Source organism: Diplotaxodon limnothrissa, linkage group LG3 (genome assembly GCF_057381915.1).
Source record: "Diplotaxodon limnothrissa isolate DT_005_m linkage group LG3, D_limnothrissa_male_GT1.1, whole genome shotgun sequence".
Lineage (NCBI taxonomy): Eukaryota > Metazoa > Chordata > Actinopteri > Cichliformes > Cichlidae > Diplotaxodon > Diplotaxodon limnothrissa.
In genome coordinates, this window is record NC_140598.1 from 18,172,383 (window position 1) to 18,198,716 (window position 26,334).

Consider the following 26,334-nt stretch of genomic DNA (forward strand, 5'->3'; position numbering starts at 1 on the left):
CGCCAGTCTGTCGCAGGGCTAACACATAGGGACAGACAACCATTCACACTCACATTCACTCGCACATTCACACCTAGTGGCAATTTGGATTATCCAATTAACCTATCCCCACAAGCTGCATGTCTTTGGACGGTGGGAGGAAGCCGGAGTACCCGGAGAGAACCCACGCAAACACGGGGAGAACATGCAAACTCCACACAAAAGTGGAACCAAAGAAGAATATTCAGGGAAAACTAAGTTGCCCTGATGTAGATCTTGTGGTACTCCGGAAGACAGAAGATGAACAGATGAGATGATCAGATGAGGATCATCCTGTTCCAAATGTGAGAGAGAACAGTCAGTCAGACATACAACAACGAACCAAACCCAGATATGCATGTAATTTGAATCAAACATTTCTGAGAGGAACGGCTGTGGACGATGACTTACCTGCCAGCTCTCCTCAATTTAACATCAAGTTGTTTCATTAGCCGTGAGAGGAATAGATTCATAAATCCTGGTCCAGGGAATACAAAACAGACGGTCAGGGCAACCAAATGATCGACATTTGTAACATTGCTATTTCCAGTTTCCAGTTTAACATGACAATCAAATAATGATTCACTTGATTCAATTTCGATATATAATAGAAATAAGACAAACTTGATCAATAAAAGGGGATTGAAAGATAGATGAGCAATGCTTTCAGTATTCAGGTTCTGATGTAAGTTGAGGCTTTACCAAATATTGGATTTAAACCTGCAGGATGTGCGCTGATGCGTTAAGAATACATTTTAAATGATACAGTTTTAGTCTGTCCATTTCACGTCAACTTTGCAACACATGACAAAGAGAAAGAGGGAGGAAGATAACTTTACACAGAGGAAGAAGGTCCATCAATTATGGATTTTCTCTTCTTTCGGAAACCTTGAAACAGCTCTGTAAAGCTTGCACCATGTTTTCCTGCAGAGGAAACAGACAACTGTGATTCAAAGTCTCAGTTAATAATAATAATACATTTTATTTGAAAGCACAGAACACTCAAGGACACTGTACACAGCAGAATAATAAAAAGCAAGATAAAAAAAATTAGTTTACACAATCATAAAAGCATGAGACATAAAACAAATTTAAAATAGCAGAGTGGTTACACACATCACGTGGCTCTTAATGTGTCTTTAACCTCAGGTGTGATTCATTAAGAATGTTTGAATCACTGGAATCTGAACCCTGAATCCTCCCTTTGTTATGCTGCAATAGATGTAGGCTGCCGGGGGATTCCCATGATGCATTGAGTTTTTCCTTTCCAGTCACCTCTCTCACTCACTATGTATTAATAGACCTCTCTGCATTGAATCATATCTGTTATTAACCTCTGTCTCTCTTCCACAGCATGTCTTTATCCTGTCTTCCTTCTCTCACCCCAACCGGTCGCAGCAGATGGCCGCCCCTCCCTGAGCCTGGTTCTGCCGGAGGTTTCTTCCTGTTAAAAGGGAGTTTTTCCTTCCCACTGTCGCCAAAGTGCTTGCTCATAGGGGGTCATATGATTGTTGGGTTTTTCTCTGTATCTATGAAGCGCCTTGAGGCGACTTTTGTTGTGATTTGGCGCTATATAAATAAAATTGAATTGAATTGAACTGGAATCAAGACTGCAACCAGAGAAATCGAAGAAATCTATGAGAACCTTTCCTCATTTAAACACGAAGCAGAACCAAAAATAACACTAATAGATAATGTTTGAATATTGTTATATATAGTTTCAGAATAAGTCTATTATGTGAATCTCTTTCTGACCCATCTAACACTCAACAGAAATGGATTACTTACTGTTTTCACAGCAGTTCCTCCACTAAAGTAGCAGAAGCTGGAGGAAGCTGCATTTACTGACCTCTGTGATGCATTTACCTCTGAAAGTAAGCGTCACTCCTTTCTGTCTCAGGATGTCTTCACCCTGGGAGACTGTGCACATGTAGAAACCACTGTGGTTTTTTTGGAGATCTTTCAGGGTCAGACTGAGGTCTCCAGTCCTCAGTGGCTCTTCATTCATCTCTGTGCGACCTCTATAATCCTGTCCCTGTTCTTCTAGCAGGTTTTGGCCATCCTGATAGGTGTGGACTGTGTCTCTGGAATCACCACGTCTCCACTCGATTGTGACATCATCGGGTAAATCAAGAGTGGTTTTAAAGGGCAGCAGCACAGACTTCTTCCCCTTTGTTACTTCGACTATTTCCACCTTGTAGCCTGATAAAATACAACATGAGCTGTAAATACAGACACAAATTATAAATTTACTGGCCTCAGATGAGTTTACTGACCTCTGATAGTGAGTATCACTACTCTCTGTTTCAGGATGGCTCCATCTTTTCTGTAGACGGTGCAGGTGTAGACTCCACTGTCAGTAAGTCGAGGGTAGTAAAGGGTCAGACTGAGGTCTCCGGTTCTCAGTAGCTCTTCATTCATCTCAGGGCGGCCTTGATAGTCCTGGTGTTGCTCTTCATGCTTTTTTTGGCTGTTCTCATAAACAAGGACCTTCACATCTTCAAGGTCTGAACGTCTCCACTCCACTCTGACGTCCTCAGGCAGGTCAGCTTTGGTTTTGAAGGGAAGCAGAACACGCTTCACCCCCGGTGTCACCTCCACTGTCTGAAGCTCGTAGACTGAAGAAAAGAGAAACAAGTTGTACAGACACACATAAGCTATGTCCTGCATTTCATTTGTACAGTGTCAGATCCTAACAAAAGTATATCTGAGGAAAATAACTCTACAAAATCAAAGAGAGAACCACACTGATCAAAAAATCTCCTCTGAGCAACACATGTGAGGTCAGTTCCTTGATCATTAATGTGCAAATTGTCTGACCTCAAACCCATTGATCCTTTAGTGGGCTGGTTTCAGTCATTATGCAAATGTACTGTTTATAAGATTGGGGAAAACTGCAGTCAGCTGACACTGAAGAAGTCACTTGGATGAGTGACAAAACATTTCTCCCACAAAACGCTACGTCCAGCTAAACAGAATCAACTTTTTCGGCACTCTTTGTTTTGTTGACTGTGGCCTCCCCTCAATGAGTTTCATGATGTAGTCACCTGAAATGATTTTAACGTCACAGGTGTGCCTGTCAGGGTTGAATTTCTTGCCTTCTTAATTGGGTTGGCACCATCAGGTGTGTGTGCACAAGTCAGGCTGGTACACAGCTGACGGCCCTATTTGACAACAGTTAGAATTCTTTACAGCTAAGTAAAGAGAAATGAAGGTCAGTCAGTCAGGAAAAATGCTAAAACTTTGAATGTGTCTCCAAGTGCAGTCACAAAAACCACCAAGTGCTACGATGAAACTGGCTCACATGAGAATCGCCCCAGTAAGGGAAGACCAAGAGTCACGTCTGCTGCTGAGGATAAATTCATCTGAGTCACCAGCCTCAGAAATCACAATTTAGCATCACCTCAGATTAGAGCTCAGATAAATGCCACACAGATTTCCAGTAGCAGACACATCTCTTCATCAGCTGTTCAGAGGAGACTGTGTGAATCAGGCCAAATAGCTGCTAAGAAACAATGACTAGACAATAAGGAAAAACAACAAACAGAAGAGATTTGTTTGGGTCAAGAAACACAAGGAATGGACATTAGACCAGTGGAAATCTGTGCTTTGGTCTGATGAGTCCAAATTTGAGATCTTTGGTTTTTTGGATTCTCCTGCTGTTTTACGTTGGTGACATTGTGGGGGATGTATTCACAACTAAAGGCACACTGAACCAGCATGGCTACCACAACATCCTACCACATGCCATCTTATGCGGTTTGCATTTAGTTGGACCACCATTTATTTTTCGACACACCTCGAGGCTGTGTAAGGGCTATTTGACCAAGAAGGATGGCCTGGCCTACACAGTCACCTGACCTAAACACAATGGAGATGGTTTGGGACAAGAGTGGAGGCCGCAGAGTGAAGACAAAAGGGCCAACAAGTGCTCAACATCTCTGGGAACTCCTTCAAGGGTGTTGGAAAACCATTTCAGGAAGACATTTATGACCTCATGAAGCTCATCGAAAAAATGTTGAGAGTGTGCAAAGCAATAATCAAAGCAATGGGTGGCTGTTGCAAAAAATCAAAAATTTAAAACATGTTTTGAGTTATTTCACAGTTTTTGTTTACTAAATAATTCCATATGTGTTCATTCATAGTTTTGATGCTTTCAGTAAGAATCTGCAATGTAAATAGGTTGTATCCTCAGAGTCTGCGCTAACCAGCTAGCACCTGTGTTCACTGAGATATTCAACATCTCTTTATCTCGGTCGGTGATCCCCACATGCTTCAAGGAGTCCATCATGGTTCCTGTCCCGAAGAAACCCCACCCTGCTTCTCTCAATGACTATCGCGCTGTAGCCCTCACCTCAGTAGTGATGAAGTGCTTTGAACGCCTGGTCAGAGACTTCATCATTTCTTCACTACCAGACACACTGGACCCACTACAGTTCGCTTACCGTCCAAATCGTTCCACAGACGATGCCATCTCTCATCTCCTCCACACATCACTCACTCACTTGGATTCTAGAAGGGGAATTATGTTAAAATGCTCTTCATAGACTACAGCTCTGCATTTAATACCATAATTCCCTCCACACTCACCACCAAGCTGGAGCATCTGGGACTCAGCTCATCTATGTGTCAGTGGATCACCAACTTCCTAATTGGCAGACCACAGGCAGTAAGGATGGGCGGACATGTCTCAGCCTCCACCACTCTCAGCACTGGAGCCCCCCAGGGGTGTGTTCTGAGCCCCCTGCTGTACTCTTTTTACACATATGACTGTGTGGCCACTACCAGCTCCACCACCATCATTAAGTTTACCGACGACACCGTCGTGGTGGGCCTGATCTCTGACAACAACGAGGCGGCCTACCTGAAGGAGATTAGGAATCTGGAGAACTGGTGCCAGAGGAACAACCTCCTTCTAAACGTCAGTAAGACAAAGGAGCTGATAGTGGACTTCAGCACTAAGCAGGAGAGGAACTACCAGACCCCCGTCATCAACGAGTGCCCAGTGGAGAGAGTGGACAGCTTCAAATACCTCGGAGTTCACATCACGCAGGACCTGTCATGGTCCTGTCACATCAACACCGTGGTGAAAAAGGCCGACAGCGTCTCTACCACCTCAGACGCTTGAGAGACTTCCAACTGCCCTCCAAGGTGCTCAGGAACTTTTACTCGTGCACCATAGAGAGCATCCTGACGGGAAACATCTCAACCTGGTTCGGGAACAGCACCATGCAGGACAGACGAGCTCTACAGAGGGTTGTGCGATCAGCTGAGCGCACCATCCGCTCCGAGCTCCCTGACCTGCACTCAATCTACAGCAGGCGGTGCTGGACCAAGGCCAGGAAGATCGTGAAGGACCTCAGCCATCCCAACAACAGACTGTTTTCTCTGTTGAGGTCAGGAAAGTAATTCCGCTCCCTGAAGACCAACACAGAGAGACTGAGGAGGAGCTTCTTCCCGCAGGCGGTACGGTCTCTCAATCACACCACCACATAGTACTGACTCACACATATAGTTCTTACACACACTGGACATTCTGGACATTTGTTTACACTAGTGGCCGCTGCACAACTACACTGCGTGGACATCTAATCAAATCACTTGCTTAGTCACTTAAAGTCACTTAAATAAATCACTTTTAAGCATATTTGCACTGCACAAGGCACTTAAATATGTGGATTGCACAACCCTGGACATTACATTTCTTTCATTACCATTTATTACTTGTACAGCTGCTCCCATTGTTCTATATTTCTTCATATATTCTTATATATTTTCTATATTGTGTATTTTGTGTATTGTGTATTTTGTTGTACAGTTATTTTATTTTTAACTTTAATTTTTATATTTTATTTTATTCTTTCCCAGTTAAATTTACCCTTCGTTTTAATTTTTATATTTATTTCCTATCCTATTCGTAGTCTTTTATTTTAGGTCACGAGCAGTTGTCAGAGCATTTCACTGCATATTGTACTGTGTATGACTGTGTATGTGACAAATAAAATTTGAATTTGAATTTGTCCATAGTATCTTCAACTCCCACATCCAGCTGAGCTTTGACAGTTTTCTGAGGGAGGCATCAGGCTGAAGAAGGAGTCTTATCAGGCTTTGTTTCCCTGTGATACTTAGGAGACAGCTGATGAGTACAAACAGGCTAAGCACAACATGGCCTGGGCGGTAGCTGAAGCAAAATCAGGTTGTGGTAGGAGTCTGGAAAAAGACTTTCAGTCTGTCTAGAGGGATTCTGGCAAATTGTCGAGCGACTCAGGAGGGGAAAGCAGTGTGCTACTCTCACAGTCTATAGTCCGGGTGAGTGCTGCTGACTTCTAATGACGATATTGTCGGGCAATGGAAGGAATACTTTGAGGACCTTATCCTGTCCGCCAGAAACTGTTTTTTATGTAGAGGAAGCAGAGTCTGACTGGGGTGGAGTTTCCATTCTTAAAGGGGGATCACACTCCATAGCCTCCTCTGCAAAGTTTATGATAGGGTGAACCTCAGATACTGGAAGAACAATGTAGTTTCCTTCTAGGTCACTGACCAACACTGGACCAGCTCTTCATCCTCTCAAGGATACTTGAGGTTTAATGGTTTAAAAACCTAAAGAGAATTATGGATTTGATCAACTGGTCTCTGAATGCTATTGACACCCTTTTCTCAACAAGAAGTCTGGGCTTGGGAGAGCCCGAGTGCCCTGAAGGGACTTTCCCTGCCGGATACACGATGGACAGGTGGCAGAAATGGAGGGTCGTGTGCCTGGCGGGACTGTCGATCGAGGACGCTGAAGATATCTACCTATTCGGAACCATGATAACAGGGTTCTTGCTGATTGGAGCTGGCTTGGCCCTGGCTTATCGGAGAATTAAGACAGCGGATCCGGCTGTTCAAACCCCCTCAAGGCTGCCCGCTGGGATTGAAACGATGGGACGAGCCGCGACTTCTCAGAACGGGCTCAAAAGCAGAATGGTTAAGACCTTGGAGGCGCTTACAGCTGCCGTAAATACTCAGAATAACACCTCTGAACATATAATGGGATACATCAAGGAGAGGCCTGCTCAAAATAACACCCTTGAGCGAAAGATGGATTGCATCGCAGAACGGCTCACTGCAGTTGTGAGTTCTCAGAATCGCCTGTTTGGGCAAAAGAATGAAAACACCAGCAAGTTTGATACCATCATCGGGAGGCTCGCCGTTCTCCAACGGGAGATTGAGAGACCAGTGTCGGAGTGTTAAAGAACAGCTTTGAAATTCTCATGACTTGTCGCAAAGAAAGAAAAATTACCATCATAATCCGGCTACCCCTTCGGCGCCAGCTGTGGGCTCAAGGCCAGAGCTCAAGGCTGGAGCTGAACAAAAACTCCCTGATAACGACTGTGTTGAGTCTGTTCCTTCCCATTCCATGCAAGGCCACCTGGGTTGGCTGGAAGACTGTTTACTTAGCCTGGCAGGGCGAAGGACACTGTCACAGCTGAACTATGGACACGAATACACATACATATACTGATACTGATAAGCACTCACTGATGCATCACCCTCTCTACCCCGGATCCAACGCCACCTCCAACGCTTACCTCCCCCATGATGTGGACATTGGGTCAGTTGGAGGCGCAGTCAAAAGATTGCAGCGGTCCCAGATCAGATGTACACACTGGAACACTTTCCCATGTTACTGTCTGTGTTTATTGTGCTATGGTGTGTTGATACCTGTGCATTCCTGTATTATCCTTCTGTGTTACACATTTCGACGTTTTCTTTCCTCGCTACCTAGCCTGACCTGTCTCCCCAATGTGATGTTTGTGTATTGTATGTATGGTCGGCAAGGTCTGTCATCTCGGTTGTGGGCAAAAGACCTGCAACTGACAAATAAAGGCTATCTCATCATCTCTCATTAAATTAACCAGTCTAGATGTGTTTTGTGGAGTTAAAGAAAGCACTCAGCATGAATGGATGGATGTACAGTGGTCCCTTGCTATAACGTGGTTCACCTTTCGCGGCCTTGCTGTTTCACAGATTTTTTTTGAGTGCAATTTTGCATGCATTTTTTTAACAGTGCATTGTGTACTGTGTCTTGATTGGCTCTAGACCATTGTCAAACAATCTCCTGTCCATCTCCTGTTCTTTGTCTCCTGTACAGTACAGAATGTGTTCAGCTTGTCAAACTTATAGAAATCTTCGATCGCTAGCAGTGTGACTCTGAAGTGCTGTACTGTATGCTTGTAAGTTTTCTCGCCAACAAAAACAATAATGTTGACGAAACATTTTGCACTGTCAAAGGCACCTGCAGTAGCACCCAGAAGGCAGAGGCTGATGCTAAATATCGCACAAGAAGTTGGGCTTCTGGACATGCTAAAGGAAGGTAGAAGTTACCGTATTTTTCAGATTATAAGGCGCAATAAGTGAAACAAAACAGTCAGATAAGTGAAACTTTACTCAACTTTTTACTCTTGCTTTCTCCAATTCTGCACCATTGATTCATTAATGTTGAATTCTCTGGCAGCTGCTCTATTTCCATGTTCTGGACCTGAAAACAGGGTTTGATCTTTGGTTTCCTTCTGTAATAATGGACTTATTTTTCTATGAAGGTTTGAACTTTGAGAGTTTTTAAGAGAGAAACATGAAACTGTTCATGCCTGTCTGAGAAAAGTGTATAAAGTGTGTAGTGAGGGGTATTTACAGCATTAAAACATCTATAATAATTTTTAAAACAATAACGTTGACTACTACGCAGATTACAGCTATCGCGGGTAATTTTTAGGATATAACTCCCACGATAAACGTTGGACCACTGTATAGAAAAATACCTGTAAACAGCAGGATTTAAATGAGTGTTGTGCTTACAGAGAAACTCAGAGAAATTTCAGCCATTGCTTTTCTAACCTGTTGATCAAAGGAAACCATCCATTCTTTACTCAGTACTGAAACTGATGATCTCTGTCTGTGAAGGTTCTCAGTCATGTAGGTCATTGAGGTCTAAGGAGCTTGGAATGAAAATCTCCTTAGACTTTGTTAAATTGCATGAAGATGTTTCATCTGAAAAGCTTCTTCAGTTCTAAGAGCAAATGTTGGACCTTCTCGTATAAGAGGTGAAATGTCTTCAAGCAACTTAAAGAAGTCCAGATGGTTTTCTTTCCAAGCTCCTTAGACTCTTATCTCTTCCCACCTTTCATCCTTTATTCCCATTGATTTTTCATACCAGGCCCAAAAGGAGGTTAAAATTATTTTAAGCTTTTTCTTTGTAATTAATGACATATGATAAAACATGAAAAACAGTTCAAAATGTTGCCTTCTTTTAAAAAAAAATGCCATTTACAGAGAGCTGGGGAATGCCTGCAATCACAGCACTGTAAGATGGTGAAAGATCAATGTTTCTGGCTTCAATCCTCAACCCATTGGTAGGCAGCTCTAAAGACCATATATTTTTAATACTGGCTGAGATTCAATATGAAAAAGACCTGCCAAAGATGGATCTTTTTCATATTGCATCTCAGCCAACTCTAGATAGGACACCTCTAGATTTCTTGTAAAGACCACAGATTCATGTTTTTCATACAGTCAATGGAGTCTAGAGAGTTGACAAAAGGAAATGACAACATACCACAGCCTCTCTGATGTGCTTACTGACCTCTGACACTGAGCACCACCACTTTCTGTTTTAGGACTTTTCCATGCGTGCAGACAGTACAGGTGTAGACTCCGCTGTCAGTTAGTCGGAGGTCTTTCAGGGTCAGACTGAGGTCTCCGATTCTCAGTGCCTCTTTGTTCATCTCTGTGCGACCTCTGTAAATCTCGTCCTGTTCACCTGAAAGGTGCTGGCTGCTCTGAAACATGTGAACTTTTTTGTGTTTGGAGTCTGAGCGTCTCCACTCCACTGTGGCATCCTGAGAAAGGTCATCTTTGGTTTTAAAGGGCAGCAGGACAGACTTGTTCCATTCTGTCACCTCCACCGTCTCCATCTGGCTCTCTGAGAGGAGAACACAGTAGAACATGAGACAGACAGACATCAGTGAGGTGGATCCTCCATCATGTCCTCTGCTCTGTAACCAGCAGCTCCTGTTTTCAGTGTTTCTCTGACTTGGAGCTGAACAGCTTGTGTGTTGATGTGTGAGGCTGCACAAACAGCTGCTTTCTTTAGTTTTCTGGATTTATTCTGTGACACCTGCAGACACATACAGTGTCTACCCTTCAGCATGAAACTGAGAGCGTTTTTGTTTTATCAGAGCAGAGAGGCAGCAGGAATCACAGTCTCTGCTGAACTGCATGGATCAAACCTTTGTTTGGGTTCAGTGTCATTTTTGTGTTTTTGTATTGACGGTGGTAAATTTGTTGTCATATAGGTAGAATAGGTTGCCATGGAGACCTGACATAGTATGGCCATATGTTAAGCTCCGTAGAACAAAACAGCAGTGTGGAAGTCTAATTCCTGAGTTAACGAGACGATACATTAAACTCAATAAATCGAAAATGTGTCACCAGCAGTTTGATCTTGTACAGATATGGATCCAGAAGACAATCAAAGCTGTTCCACTCACCTCTGACAGTGAGAGACACCACTTTCTGAAGTAGGAGGCTTCCATCCTTGCTGCTGACGTTGCAGGTGTAGACTCCGGTGTCAGTAACGCGGGGCTCCTTTAGTTTCAGACTGAGGTCTTTATCTCTCAGTGGCTCTTCCTTCATCTCTGTGCGGCCTTGGTACACCTCGTCCTGTTTGTCCGGCTGATTTTTTCCACTGTCATACACGTGAACCTGCATGTGTTTGGGGTCAGTGAGTCTCCACTCCACTGTTGCGTCCTGGGGAAGATCCTCTGTGGTCTTAAAGGGCAGCAGGACAGACTTTTTCTCTCCATCCAAGATCTCCACCATCAATACCTGGCTGTCTGTGAGGACAACAGAGCAGATCATGACATGTGCACACAACACCAACACATCAGTCTACCAGGACCTCAAAGAGCAGGTGATTTTTCAGATTGAAGTGGAGCTACTAACAATGTATCATTTAGTCACGTTCACATTAGCTAGCTTCTCCTGATCTGGTTCCAGCTTCCTCTGCAGGGAAATGAGTGCCCACAAAGCCCCGATGAGGAAATAATCATTCTTTTATTACTGCCTGTCCAGTGCTGCTTTATCGTACAATGTATATAATGTGTATAATGCACAACCCCGATCAAAATGATAATCATGATTATTTTCATAAGTATTGGGAATTCTTCATTAGATCCCTGCAAAAGTGAGTTTTGTTTGTTTGTTTTTTTTGTTTGTTTTTTTATTGCTGCTTTAAAGAACCAACAACAAACCAAACTACCATACCTGCTGGGCGTTTGATCCATTTATATCTATAACACATGATGATCCCACTGACAGCCAGGAGAGCCAAGATAGCCAGGACAACAAAGAGAGCCCAGAGCCAAGTCGGAGGTCGCTCTGTGGTGAACAGAAGAAACCTGAACATGAAACATGATGAATTCACAGCAGATGACAAAAGTGTGGGCTGGCGGACTGTACAATCTACGGCTCAGAGATGTGCCATTCCTGATAAACTAGCAAGATGTCAGCAACCTATAAGTGAAAAGATGATAGGTTTTTACTAACCAGATACTTTATTAGCGTCCACTAAACTGCTGCCATGTGATTGGTTGATTAGATATTTTTGTTAAAGAACAGCTGAACAGGTGTGCCTAATAAAGTGGCACTGAGTGTATATGTGTGTTGAAGTCAGATTGCTCCCCCTGCTGGAGTCACTCGGACATCTGTTTTTCTTTCACACCATTACAGAGCCACTGTCACAGAGCCTTACTGGACACTTTATTAGGTACACCTTGCTGGTATCCTGTTCCTTTGCTTGTTAATGGCTCAGATGTGACATCATCACAGACATGCTGCACATTTATCATGTGACTCTTTTGTTCCAGCACATACCAAAGATGTTAGGATGCCTGGGTCGTTGACCCAGGGTTTTTGAGTTTATTATATTATTTATCATTTCTAGTCTTTGGTTTCAGAGTCATGTCTTATGGTTTATGTCTCTGTGTAATCCTTAGTTGCTATATCCTCGTGTCCAGTCAGTGTCTGTCTGCCCTGGTCCCATGTGTCTTCAGTTCAGTCTGTGTTATGTTTCCTGTTTTATTTTGAAGGTCCTTGTCTGATGTTAATGTATCTGGATTTGCTTCCGACCGACCGACCCTCATTTATGTTGTGTGTGTGTGTGTGTGTGTGTGTGCGCGCGCCGGCTGCCTGCTTATCTAAGTTTATTTGGATTTTAGTTACGTTTTGCCATCCAGCAATAAAAGTTGAGTTTTGAAGTACACTTTTGCCTGCCGTGAGTCTGCACTTTGGGTCCTATTCCTGCCTGCACACAGCCTTCACATGACAAAAGATGCTCTGTTGGACTGAGATCTGAGACTCTGTAAGCCCTCTGAGTGCAGCAAACTCATTGTTACTCATTTGTTATCCTGCAGGAAGCATCAGAGGACGGTACACTGAGGTCATTCTGGGATGGACACAGTCAGCAACAGTACTCATGGCTGTGGGGTTTAAACAATGCTCTGTTGGTATTTAAGAGGCCAAAGGTGTCTCAGGAAAATCTCCACTACACCATTATACCACCAGCAAGCTGAGCCTTTGGTACAAGTCAGTATGGATCCATGCTTTCATGATGTTTTCACCAAACTGTGACTCTACCATCTGAATGTTGCAGCAGAAACCAGTAAACATGTGTCAACCTTCTGTTGTCCAGTGAGTCTGTGCTCTGGTCTAACCTGATTGGTGTGGATAAGTGTGGTGTGCTGTATTTCTGTGTTTCAGACCTCTGTAAACTGACTGGAGGGAAAATCCCTGCAAATCACCAGTTTGTGAAATACACAAACCAGCAATCATTGCCACATTTAAAGTCACTGAAATCATCGTTTCTTCTCCATTATGTTGGTTAGTTTGAACTTCTGCAGGTTGTTTTAAGTGCAGTAAGTTGGTGTCATGACATTGGCTGATTAGATATTTAGATCAATGAGCAGCTTACAAGTGTACCTAATGAAGTGCCCAGGAACCTTTAGTCAGTGTTTTGGAATGTGTATTATTAGTCAGTCATGATTTGTGAGCTCAGAGCAACAACATCTCAGACAGACAATATTTTAAAGGCATCATACTGAGTACTGACTGATTTCACACACTGACCTTTGACCTTCAGTTGCACATGGGTCTTGCTCTGATCTTGTCCATATTTGCGGACGATGCAGGTGTAGGTCCCACCATCAGAGACTGTAGGGTTCCTCAGGGTGAGGCTGAGGTCTCCAGTCTGCAGGGCGTCGGCTTTCATCGATGTTCGGTTGGTGTAACGATGGTTCTGATCGTTCAGAATATCATCTCTGCTCTGCACACGCATGTGGACTGTTGGGATCTTGAACTCATCACGGTCCCAGACCACTGCTGTGGAGCTACTGGAAGCATTAACAGGTACCTGACAGGGCAGCAGGACAGACTCCTCCCCCTCATACACCTGATACACCTCCACCCCTGAGGCATGATGGGAAACTGAGGAGAGAAACAGTGTCCCATCATTCAGTCTGTCCACAGTGTGGGTCACATGTAGGGATGAGTTCTAACAACAGGTTTTAAATTAGTACCAGTAATGACGACAGTGTGCAATATTTGCAAAGCTATAAGTGGAAGGAAACCATGACCTAGGACAACCCGATGGCATAAGATATAGGCCTAAGTACAACTCCTTGGGTTTCATATGCAAAAACTTTTATTGTGCTAGCTTACGTGGTTGCAGTGCTACAGGGGTTTAAAAATAGTTAGGCAAAACGGAGCGTGCCCGCTCTGACTGGTTTTAACTAGAGATGGCACGATACCACTTTTTTATGTCCGATACCGATATCATAAACTTAGATATCTGCTGATATCGATATGAATCCATTATAGTGTATTTAATAATCAATAAAACTTTTTTTTATATCTTGCTTCATTTTGTATAAGTTCATACTCAAGTTTAAAAACAAAACACTAAAGCTATTCTGTTATACCTGTATGTAAAAAAATAAAAAAATAAATAAAAAAATACACTGCACCCAAAATATTTCATAGTTCAGCGATACTGATCAATCTAATGAACTTAAACCTGCACCATCCTCCCTATTCTGGTATTTTAAAGAGTGCTTAGCAGAAATATTAAGCAACCTAACTAATAGGGTTCCAACTCCCAACAAAAAAAAAAAAAATAGGGAACCACCCTCCACCCTCTGCCTCGTGATGCTTAATCAACGCAATCAACATTAATTTAATGCATGTGTGTTTAAAAAATAAAAATAAAAAAAGCACAGAAATCAATTATTTTTCTACAATATTTAAAAAGATTCAACATCTTTCTTCAACAGGACTGCAGACTGCACAGATGGTACCTTCCCAAAGGAAAAAGTACTACAGCTTGCTGGGATATATATTAAATGGTAAATGGCCTGCATTTTTATAGCGCTTTTTACTCAGACAGAGGCGAGGCTGCCAGTCACTCTCTGACCATCACTAGTAGGCAAACATGGATATTCGGCATGCAGCCAGGAGGCAGCCTGGGATCGAACCACCGACCTTCTGATTAGTGGCTGACCTGCTGTGCCACCTGAGCTACAGCCAATTAGATTTAATTATATACAGCAAAGGACTTCTATACATTTTACATCAGATTAAAACTTTGGGTGTAAGATTCAGATAATTATTTATTAAAAGCTCGACATTTTAAATGAGAATAAGAAAGAAAAGTATGTCTTTGTGCCCCCTTTTCCCTGTTGATGCCCTACCTGGGCCCCCCTGGCTAAACTTTGCTAGATCTGCCCCTGCACAGTTACCAGCTGTCAGCTACGTAGAAAAAGATCCTGGTGTAGAAAGTAATATTAAATAAAATAAATTCTAACAACAGCTTCTCAAGCTTGAACGTGCTGCTGTTGTTCAGTCGCTGGTTTCCTCTTTCTGGTGCAAAAACAAACAATAGAGACGGGAGTCCGACAGAAAAGCAGATCAGATGATCATTGATCAGTTTCATGATTGAAGTAGCAGCAGGAGAGAGAGAGGCAGTCGCTCCATATATCTGTTGTTAATCTTAACGTGGGAATGCTTTACAAACATTCAGAGATGAACTTGCTTTACTTCTCTCTGGGATCACTTCCTCGGAAATGAAATGCCAGTTTATAGCGAGGCTCCTAATACTAAACCAGACCGCCAAGAGGTCTCGCACAGCCGCTCTATCACATGAGCACACTGCTCCGAGGTGCTAAGGTTATGAGCTGAGTTACGCTAGTGATGGGTCCAGCAACACTGACGCGCCGACGCATGTATCAAGCTCATTGAGCGAAACCTGTATCAATGCGTGCGTCGCTTTAAGAAAAAGTCAGGTGATCGATACAGCTGCTGTATCGCTCATTGGCAACGCGCCAAACTATGTTTAAAAGGTACCGCATCTGCCAACGGAATGAGTTGCCACCAAAGAAAAAACACAAAATTACTCTCGCAAAGATATATAAAAAAATACATATCTCTCTACAACAAATGACAATACACATCTCTCCATAACAAAATGGAGCCCGAAAGAAAAAGAAATGTTACTGCTGTGTGGGATCATCTATCTTTTATCTGCAAATAAGGGAATAGTTTGACCAGACTGTTTGTCTGTCTCTGTTTCAGTGTAATCTATCAGAATAAGAAAAACAACAATGTGACTTGCAGTGTAAATTATTTATTTCATTTTATGCAAGTTGAATGTCGCATCTGTTCTGTGGAGCTTTTTACACAAACACAAGCACCTCCTCAGTGTTTAGGTATTACAGAGCCAAACATGAAAATGAGGAGACAAACACACTGAGAATGAACACAGGTCCGCCTATATTGACACTGAACAGCTTTATCATCAGTTTTTTTAATGATATTGGTTTCATTATTTTGAAATAATTGCCAACCCCTGGACTGCCAACCCCTTAGTATTGTGTCGAAGAGAAACATTCCAAGATCAGAGGATCCTTTAACGTACTGGGGAATGAGGAATACATCTTATCAGAACCTTTTCCACCTGGCTTTACAGTTTGTGTACCCCAGCTTCATCTATGCCTGTGAGTTTTCCAAAGCTGGGGAAATGGTGTAAAGTAAATAAAATAAATAAATTAAAAAGATGCAGATGTGTTTTCATGGAAGGCCTTAATGTTTGTCCCTATTGCCAGTCTTGGCAGCCGGGGGTCAGTCCGCCAGGGCCTCCGCTCCTGGCCGCCACCCGGCACACAATGCACCCGACCCCTATGGCGCCTCCTGCGGGTGGTGGGCCTGCGGGAGGATGGGCCCATGTCTCCTCTTCGGGCTGTGCCCGGCCGGGCCCCATGGACTAAGGCCCGGCCACCAGACGCTCGCCCTCGGGCACCCTCCCCGGGCCTGGCTCCAGGGCGGGGCCCCGGTAACCCTATCCCGGGCAGGGTAAACTGTTCCCTCGATATTCTTTTCATAAGGGTCTTCTGAATCGCTCTTTGTCTGGTCCCTCACCCAGGACCAATTTGCCATGGGAGACCCTACCAGGGGGCAAAAGCCCCCAGACAACATAGCCCCTGGGATCCCTGGGACACACAAACCCCTCCACCATGATAAGGTAGCGATTCAAGGAGGAGGGAGACTGGGGACATTGAGTCTGAATGGACCATGTTCAGCGTCTCCATTGCTGAAGCTGCTGCATTGAGCTGCGGCCGCAAGGTGGTTGGTGCCTGCCGTGGTGGTAATCCCCGAACCAAATGGTGGACACCAGAGGTGAAGGGAGCCACCAGGCTGAAGAAGGAGTCCTATCGGGCATGGTTAGCCGGTGGGACTCCGGAGGCAGCCGACAGGTATCGACAGGCCAAGCGGAATGCGGCTCAGGCAGTGGCTGAAGCAAAAACTCGGGTGTGGGAGGAGTTTGGAGAGGCTGTGGAAAAAGACTTTCAGACTGCCTCGAAGAGATTCTGGCAAACCGTCAGGCGTCTCAGGGGGGGAAAGCGGTGCTCTACCTGCACTGTGTATAGTGCTGGCGGAGCGCTGCTGACGTCGACTGAGAAAATTGTCAGGCGGTGGAAGGAATACTTCGAGGACCTCCTTAATCCCACTGTCACGTCTTCCGAGGAGGAAGCAGAGTCTGGGGATGAGGGGAATGACCCGCCATTTTCCAGGGGCGAGGTCACTGAGGCAGTTAAACAACTCCTTGGTGGCAGAGCCCCTGGTGTTGATGAGGTCCGCCCCGAGTTCCTGAAGGCTCTGGACGTTGTAGGGCTGTCCTGGTTGACACGCCTCTGCAATGTTGCGTGGAGATCAGGGGCAGTACCTGTGGACTGGCAGACCGGGGTGGTGGTCCCCATCTTTAAGAAGGGGGACCGGAGGGTGTGTTCCAACTACAGGGGGATCACATTCCTCAGCCTCCCTGGGAAAGTCTATGCCAGGGTGCTGGAAAGGAGAGTTCATCCGCTAGTCGAACCTCAGATACAGGAGGAACAATGCGGTTTTCGTCCTGGTCGCGGAACACTGGACCAGCTCTTTATCCTCTCGAGGATACTTGAGGGTGCATGGGAGTTTGCCCAACCAGTCTACATGTGTTTTGTGGACTTGGAGAAGGCATTCGACCGTGTCCCTCGGGGCGTCCTGTGGGAGGTGTTGCGGGAGTATGGGGTGTCTGGCCCATTGCTACGGGCCATTTGATCCCTATACAACCGTTGCAAAAGCTTGGTTCGCATTGCCGGCAATAAGTCGGACTCGTTCCCGGTGGGTGATGGGCTCCGCCAGGGCTGCCCTTTGTCTCCGGTTCTGTTCATAATTTTTATGGACAGGATTTCTAGGCGCAGCCAAGTGGCGGAGGGCTTTCGCTTTGGTGGCCTCAGAATCTCATCTCTGATTTTTGCGGATGATGTGGTTCTGTTGGCTTCATCGGGTGAGGGCCTCCAGCTCGCACTGGAACGGTTCGCAGCCGAGTGTGAAGCAGCAGGAATGAGGATCAGCACCTCCAAATCTGAGGCCATGGTTCTCAGCCGGAAAAGGGTGGAGTGCCCACTCCGGGTCGGGGATGAGTTCCTGCCCCAAGTGGAGGAGTTCAAGTATCTCGGGGTCTTGTTCGCGAGTGATGGGAGAAGGAAGCCGGAGATCGACAGACGGATTGGGGCTGCAGCTGCAGTAATGCAGACGCTGCACCGGTCCGTCGTGGTGAAGAGGGAGCTGAGTGTAAAAGCGAAGCTCTCAATTTACCGGTCGATCTACGTCCCTACCCTCACCTATGGCCACGAGCTGTCGGTAGTCACCGAAAGAACGAGATCACGGATACAAGCGGCAGAAATGAGCTTCCTCCGAAGGGTGGCTGGCCTCTCCCTTAGAGATAGGGTGAGAAGTTCGGCCATCCGGGAGGGGCTCAGAGTAGAGCAGCTGCTGCTCCACATCGAAAGGAGCCAGCTGAGGTGGTTCGGGCATCAGACAAGGATGCCCCCTGGGCGCCTCCTGGGTGAGGTGTTCCAGGCATGTCCCACCGGGAGGAGGCCCCGGGGCAGACCCAGGACATGCTGGAGAGATTATATCTCTCGGCTGGCCTGGGAACGCCTTGGTGTTCCCCCGGATAAGCTGGAGGAGGTGGCTGGGGAGAGGGAGGTCTGGGCCTCTTTGCTTAGGCTGCTGCCCCCGCGACCCGGCCTCGGATAAAGCGGATGAAGATGGATGGATGGATGGATTGATGGCCTTAATATTTGAGCAGAAGAATGCTAATCTGCAGATTGCATCTACTCCTGCCTGCAGTTCAGACCTGTCACCAGCGACAACATCTGGAGCATCATGAGCTCAACGACAGGACGAAGCAGAGCCAGGACTGCTGGAACAGCTGGAACCCTCCATCAGACCAGAACCGCTGCTGTCCCGAGGTCACAGACTGATGTTAGAGAGGACCAGTGTTGGGCAAGTTACTTTGAAAAAGTAATTAATTATAGTTACTAGTTACTACTTCTTTTAAAAATTCTTTAATTGTTTAATTATTTATATAGCACATTTAATTACAACAGGAGCGTTGACCAAAGTGCTGTACAAGAATACAACATACATAATAAAATAACACAAAAAAGTAACTGAGTTACAATATTCTAAAAGTAAGTTAATTACTAGTTAAATTAAAAAGTTAATTACTTGAAAAGTAACTATCGCGTTACTTAAAAAAAGAAAAAAACATTTAACCCTCTGTGGTCCAGGGTATAATTGGCCATTTTTAACTACTTTTGATCTTTACCTTTAAAGACTATTTACTTTGCCTTGTTTGGTATCATTCTTTTCAGCACAACCTAATGTGTCTGAATTTACAGTTATTTTTCATTTTGACATACTGTATTAACACAATTGATCTAAAATCAGACAAAAAACACAAAATCAGAGTAGAAAAAGTTATATTTTTTACTGTAACAACCACAAACATGTTTAATGAATCATATTTCATAACTTTAAATGCAAATATAAATTGTCAGTTTTAAAATCCTATGCACAAGTTTTGTAAACAACAAAGTTATTTGCATCCATTTATCTTTTACCCTTTTTTTAAATAACCATTTCAAACTATTTACAGAACAATCAGCTGTTCTTCAAGAAGATGCCACAATTTATTTGTGCCACTCCAAAAACATAATTTCTGTCCACTATAAACGAGAACATCACAGCCTAATACCTGCAGGTCTGACAGCAGCAGGTGTATCACTCCTGTTTCTACCTGGAGACAGCAGTCGCCTCATTCATGAACCAAGATGGCGCCGCGTATGGATGCCCTGGTGCTTCAGTGCGTTACTTTTGTCTTGTTTTTGTGCATTTCTTCTGTGTCTGGGCACTCCTCTGGATATTCTTACACCAGAGAAGAGCTCCTTAACTGCAGGACTACAACGCCTGTGGATTTATTTCCAATATTTGTCGCATCTGCGGCAGATTTACTGCTGACTCTGATCAGGAAAGTGAGACGTCGAAAGAGAGGTAAGCGAGCCGGCGTATTCGTGCGTTTGAGGAAACGCGGACTGAGAACGGCCCTTCCTGGGATCTTCCTTTCTAATGTACGCTCACTCTGGAATAAGATAGACGAACTGGCCCTGATGAGAAGCATGAACAGAGACTTTGCCTCCTCCTGTGTCTTATGTTTTACGGAGTCGTGGCTCAGTGAGGACATCCCGGACTGCGCGCTCAAGCTGGAGGGCTTTCATCTGCTGCGCGCGGACCGGCAGGCCGCTCTCTCCGGTAAAACCAAAGGTGGAGGTGTCTGCTTCTACATCAATAGTGGCTGGTGCACAGATGTAACAGTGATTGCTCAGCACTGCTCTCCCTCTCTGGAATATCTTTTTATTCACTGCAAACCGTTTTATTCTCCGCGGGAGTTTGCTTCATTCATCCTGGCCGCTGTTTACATCCCGCCAGACGCGGATGCGCAAGCAGCTCAGTGCGCACTCGCAGAGCAGATTCTCCACATGGAGCGGACATACCCGGACTCTCTCATCATTGCTCTTGGGGACTTTAACAAAGCCAATCTGAGCCATGAGCTTCCGAAATACAAGCAGTATATTAAATGCCCGACCAGAGAGGAGAGGACATTGGACCACTGCTACAGCACGATCAGCGGGGCCTATCGCGCGGTGCCCCGCGCTTCACTCGGACTTTCTGACCACGTCATGATCCACCTGATCCCCACGTACAGACAGAGGCTGAAGCTCTCCAAACCTGTCGTGAGGACCAAAAAACTGTGGAGCAACGAGGCTGTGGAGGAGCTTCGCACGTGTTTGGAGACCACAGACTGGGACACAATGAAGGCTGCTTCTAACAGCTTGGACGAGTTTACGGACACTGTCACCTCCTATATCTACTTCTGTGAGGACAGCATTGTGCCATCACGCACCAGGGTGAGTTATAACAATGACAAACCCTGGTTTACTCCTAAACTCAAAAAGCTGTGGCTGGAAAAGAGTAAGGCGTTCAGAAGCGGAGACAGGGACTGCTACAGAGAGGCCAAGTACAGGTTCACTAAAGAAGTGGACATTGCCAAACATCAGCACTCTGAGAAGATGCAGCAGCAGATCTCAGAGAATGACTCGGCCTCTGTGTGGAAAGGTTTTAGGAATATCACCAACTACAAGCCTAAAACCCCCCACTCCACTGATGACTTGCTCTTAGCCAACACCCTTAACGACTTCTACTGCCGTTTTGACGAGCCATCAGGCAGCCTTCACACCTCCAACGACCCCAACAATAGAGGCACTTTGGACACTCATTCCCCCACCTCTCCCCCCTCCATAGAGCCATCACCACCTTCAAACTGTTCACCTGCAACACCCGCCCCCTCACCCCACACAAAAGAGGATTTCACACCACCTCCTCCGACCACAACTCTTCATATTCATGAAGCAGATGTGAGGAAGCAGTTTAGGAGTCTGAATGCTCAGAAAGCTCCCGGCCCAGACGGTGTGTCTCCTGCCACCCTCAGACACTGTGCAAACGAGCTGGCCCCAGTGTTTTCTGGCATCTTCAACTCCTCACTGCAGGCATGACATGTGCCTGCCTGCTTCAAGTCCTCTACCATAATCCCTGTCCCCAAGAAACCTAGGATCACTGGACTAAATGACTACAAACCCGTGGCTCTGACATCTGTGGTCATGAAGTCATTTGAGCGCCTAGTTCTCTCCCATCTCAAGACCCTCACGCCCCCCCTCCTGGACCCCCTGCAGTTTGCATATAGAGCCAACAGGTCTGTAGACGACGCCATCAACATGGCCCTTCACTTCATCCTGCAGCATCTGGACTCCCCAGGAACCTACGCCAGGATCCTGTTTGTGGACTTCAGCTCTGCCTTCAACACCATCCTTCCAGACCATCTCCGAGGCAAGCTTTCCCAGATGAATGTGCCTGATCCCATCTGCCGGTGGATCACTGACTTCCTGACGGACAGGAAGCAGCACGTGAGGCTGGGAAAGAATGTCTCGGACTCCCGGACCATCAGCACCGGCTCCCCTCAGGGCTGTGTTCTTTCTCCTCTGCTCTTCTCCCTGTACACCAACTGCTGCACCTCCACCCACCAGTCTGTCAAGCTAATCAAGTTCGCAGATGACACCACCGTCATTGGGCTCATCTCGGACGGGGACGAGTCTGCCTACAGGAGGGAGGTTGAACGTCTGGTGTCTTGGTGCAGCCACAACAACCTGGTGCTGAATGCCCAGAAGACAGTGGAGATTATTGTGGACTTCAGGAAGCACACAGCCCCACTCCCCCCCCATCATCCTGACTGACACCCCCATCACCTCTGTGGACTCATTCCGCTTCCTGGGTACCACCATCACCCAGGACCTGAAGTGGGAGCCCACCATCACCTCCGTCATCAAGAAAGCCCAGCAGAGGATGTACTTCCTGAGGCAGCTGAAGAAATTCAACCTGCCAACACGGACGATGATGCAATTCTACACTGCAATCATCGAGTCCATCCTCACCTCCTCCATCACCGTGTGGTACGCTGGAGCCACTATCAGGGACAAACAGAGACTGCAGCGTGTTGTGCGCTCTGCTGAGAAGGTGATTGGCTGCAGACTCCCATCTTTGCAGGACCTGTACACCTCCAGGACTCTGCGGCGTGCAGCCCGGATCTCAGCTGACCCTTCTCACCCTGGACACAGTCTGTTTGACCTGCTCCCCTCAGGCAGGAGGCTCCGGTCCATTCGCACCAGAACCTCTCGCCACAAGAACAGTTTCTTCCCCTCTGCTGTTGGACACATGAACAATAACCACATGACTGTCCCCGCCACTAACACATGACCCTACACTGTGTCACTGCATCATTTCATGTTTGGCACTGATCACCACCTGCACTCATGTATATATCTTTCTACGTAGCACTCATAATTCTTATTCTCATGTATATATCTCATGTATATCTCATGCACATATCTTTCTACGTAGCACTTTAATTCTTATTGTCTGCACTGAAGCACCGCAGCAATTTCCTAATGTTGTAAACCTCAACATCTGGCAATAAACCCATTCTGATTTCTGATTTCTGATTTCTGATTCTGATTGTTCTGATACACAACACAAAACTATCCACAACACTACACACTAACTACACAAGACAACACATTAACTACACACTCCAGACACGCTAAACGTCACAAATCTCTCACTTTTCAAAACCTGCTCTCTCTCTTTTTCTGCTCTCTCTCTCTCTCTCTCTCTCTCTCAGTCACTCCTAAAACTTATTTTTTTGGTTTGTTTGTTTGTTTTTGCTCATAAGCAGAGAGTTCTTGCTGCGCTAACATTAGACAGTAAACGTGATGGAATTATTGAGGAAAAAAACACGTGTATTGTTTATGATGACTCTGGTTTTTCAACACAATTTAAAACTGGTATATATCACCTTGTTGTTTTGCCTTTAAGTGGTCATGTAATTAGCTTACCACGATTACTTTATTCTTCCTCAGTCAAACAGCAGCACTCATGTGATTGTTTTGCCCCCTTAGCTCCAGGTGTTGTGCTAGATCGTGAAAACCGTCCGCGGGAGCGCGCAGCTGCTTAAAGCTGTAGCGCCCAGATTACTTACGTAGTCAGCTACTTCCTGCAGCTAATATAAGGTGCAGTAAGCTGAACACAGCTTCAACCGTCTGTTTGTTGAAAAATAGTAACGGACCGCATTTTCTTGTTAGTAACTATAACTTACGTTACTGAAAAAAGTAAAGTAATAACGCCATTACTTGTAACGCCGTTATTCGCATCACTGGAGAGGACACATGGAACTGTAATACTTCAGAGACAGCTGAAAAATGTTTTGTTTTCTACTGTAAACAACTGTAAATTGTTGTTTCATGACATTTACAAATCATTGCACTCTGTTTTTATTCAGATTTTACAGTCAGGACTTTTGTGGAACTGAGTTTATATAAAATGAAATGAGTAAACTTCCCATTTTCAAACTCCAGCGCTTCTCTGAGTTTCAGATGTTTCATTTTCGGTTTTCTGTACTTTGAGCATTTCTCGGGAAGCTCATATTTTTACCCTCTATCTTTTTAAAACTCCACTTTTTCCTTTCCAGCAAGCTTGTTGTTTCACGTCAATGCAAACCTCCCCTTATTAATCTGACCTGAAACTCAGTGTAAAGTCCTCTCACATGACACGAGTCATGCTTATTTCCTTTTTTTTTAGTAGCTGTTCCGTAAAAGTAGCTCCTTCAGCACATGCACTTCTCTGTCAGACAAATCCTCACACACACATTTGATGTTATTTAGCAAAAAATGTATTGCCTGCATCCAAACTGCTGGAAATGACTTGTTGGCCTATAATTTGTCGTGAATGATATGGAGACATTTTGAGCCTGAACATTCCTGCAACAGGGTAAAAAATTCCTTTTTATCCAGCTAAAAAAAACACGCACGGAAATTTCTTCCTGGCACACAAGCAGCAGTGAAATGCAAACGTTTGATCACGGCAGAGGGTGTGGAAGCATTCAAGATTAGAGTTCAAGCATTATGACGTATTTATGAGGTAATGCAGAGATGAAGGAAAAGAAGGGTTGTCTGTCCCTGTGCTAGTGCTGAAACAAAGTGAGTGAAGTTGCCCCCCTCCCTTCTTCAAATCAGACCAAACTGATGTCAAATGTTTGTGCTGCTTCTGTTTTAAAAATATTAATAAAAGTTTCTACTGGTCACCCAAGGTCAGCCAACTCCTTGCTTTATTGTGAAAAGGTTGTGAAACATCCTGATCACACGTTTTAAACTAACTACATATAAGAGTTAAAACAAATTGTGTGTTCAGTTGGAGAAAAAACTTTATTTGTAAAATATAAAACTACTTCACATGTAGGCCAGGAGCCACCTGCGTCTTTTGATGAAGACTGGATGGATTGAAAGCAGATAACCCTGGAGAGTAACGGATTGAGAGTGGCTCACCCAGCACTCTGTTATTCACTGACTGCAGCAGGGAACGGTAAATACTGAAAACATCCCCCTGTGGCTGACGGCAGCCCAACTACACACGGGTTCAAAGTTCTTACCGTGCACGAGCAGCAGGAAGGGCATGAGGCTCTCCATCCCCCTGTGACAAAGACTATAACCTGGTCCCACCTCTGCTCCACCCAACACCCAAATACTCACACGGCTCTAACTTTCCAGCTGTAATGAGAAAGTTTTACTTTCAGTTTCAACCTTCAAAGTAAAAGCTCGTAGAGACGTATTCAGAGACTTCATTCTCCCATTTGAGAGAAAAGTGCTGCAGTGGCAGCAGGAACTCTGTTAAAGCTCTATTTTTATTCTCTCTATCATTCTTTTTTTACGCACACCCCAATTTTAAGTTATTTATTTGTAAAAAATGTTTGGAATCATGTCTGATTTTCGTTCCACTTCTCACGTGTGCACCACTTTGTGTTGGTCTTTCACGTGGAATTCCAATAAAATTGATTCATGTTTGTGGCTGTAATGTGATAAAATGTGGAAAAGTTCAAGGGGGCCGAATACTTTTGAAAGCCACCGTATCTCCACGAAAGAAACTTTTTAGATGGTGCCACGGATGGCAGCCTCGGTACTGCGCTCTCTTGCACTTTTCTTGTTTTTGTTTATTTTCTACGCTTTTGGTTACTCAGAACACATCACTTTCTCCAGAGATCAACTGCTAAACATCAGGCAGTCGTGTCACAATAGTTCTTATCCATTTTTCACAAACCCAGAAAGTTTTTGGGAGATTTTAGTTGGATGCGCAGCAGCTCTCTGTGGCTCCTGGAGGAGACGTAGACGGGGGAGTCGCCCTGGTGCGCTAATGAAACTATGTTGGCGTCTCCGCTCTCTTCCAAACAAAGTCCACGAATTACTGCTCTTAAACCGGACTGACAAGGACTTTGCAGGCTCTGCTGAACTCTGCTTCACTGAAACCTGGTTCAGTGAGTGAGTCCCAGACGCTGTCTTAAATCTGCTGGGCTTCCAACTTCACCGGGTGGACTGCGAAACGAAGCTCTCAGGGAAAACAAAGGGTGGTGGAGTCTGCTTCTACATTAATGGAGGTTGGTGTACTGATGTCACAGTGTTACAGAAACACTGCAGCCCAAACTTGGAAACTTTTTTCATCAATTGTAAACCGTTTTAGGCACGGTGGTTAGCACTGTTGCCGCACAGCAAGAAGGTCCTGAGTTCAATTCCACCATCAGGCCGGGGTCTTTCTGTGTGGAGTTTGCATGTTCTCCCCGTGTTTGCGTGGGTTCCCTCCGGTTACTCCGGCTTCCTCCCGCCGTCCAAAGACATGCAACTTGTGGGGATAGGTTAATTGGATAATCCAAATTGTCACTAGGTGTGAATGTGCGAGTGAATGTGAGTG

At 45.1% G+C, this 26,334-nt stretch overlaps 1 protein-coding gene across 1 annotated transcript; it reads right to left on the reverse strand.

The window, feature by feature from the left end:
* Window positions 1–453: 453 nt before the first annotated feature.
* LOC146634766 (uncharacterized) lies at window positions 454–25,061 on the reverse strand. The gene is made up of 9 exons (XM_085379169.1): window positions 25,025–25,061; window positions 13,183–13,539; window positions 11,323–11,436; window positions 10,548–10,892; window positions 9,641–9,979; window positions 2,295–2,636; window positions 1,885–2,220; window positions 858–942; window positions 454–496 (listed from the first exon to the last, which is right to left on the reverse strand). The coding sequence occupies exons 1-9, from the start codon at window positions 25,059–25,061 to the stop codon at window positions 454–456; spliced, it is 1,998 nt and encodes a 665-aa protein (XP_085235295.1).
* Window positions 25,062–26,334: the final 1,273 nt, after the last annotated feature.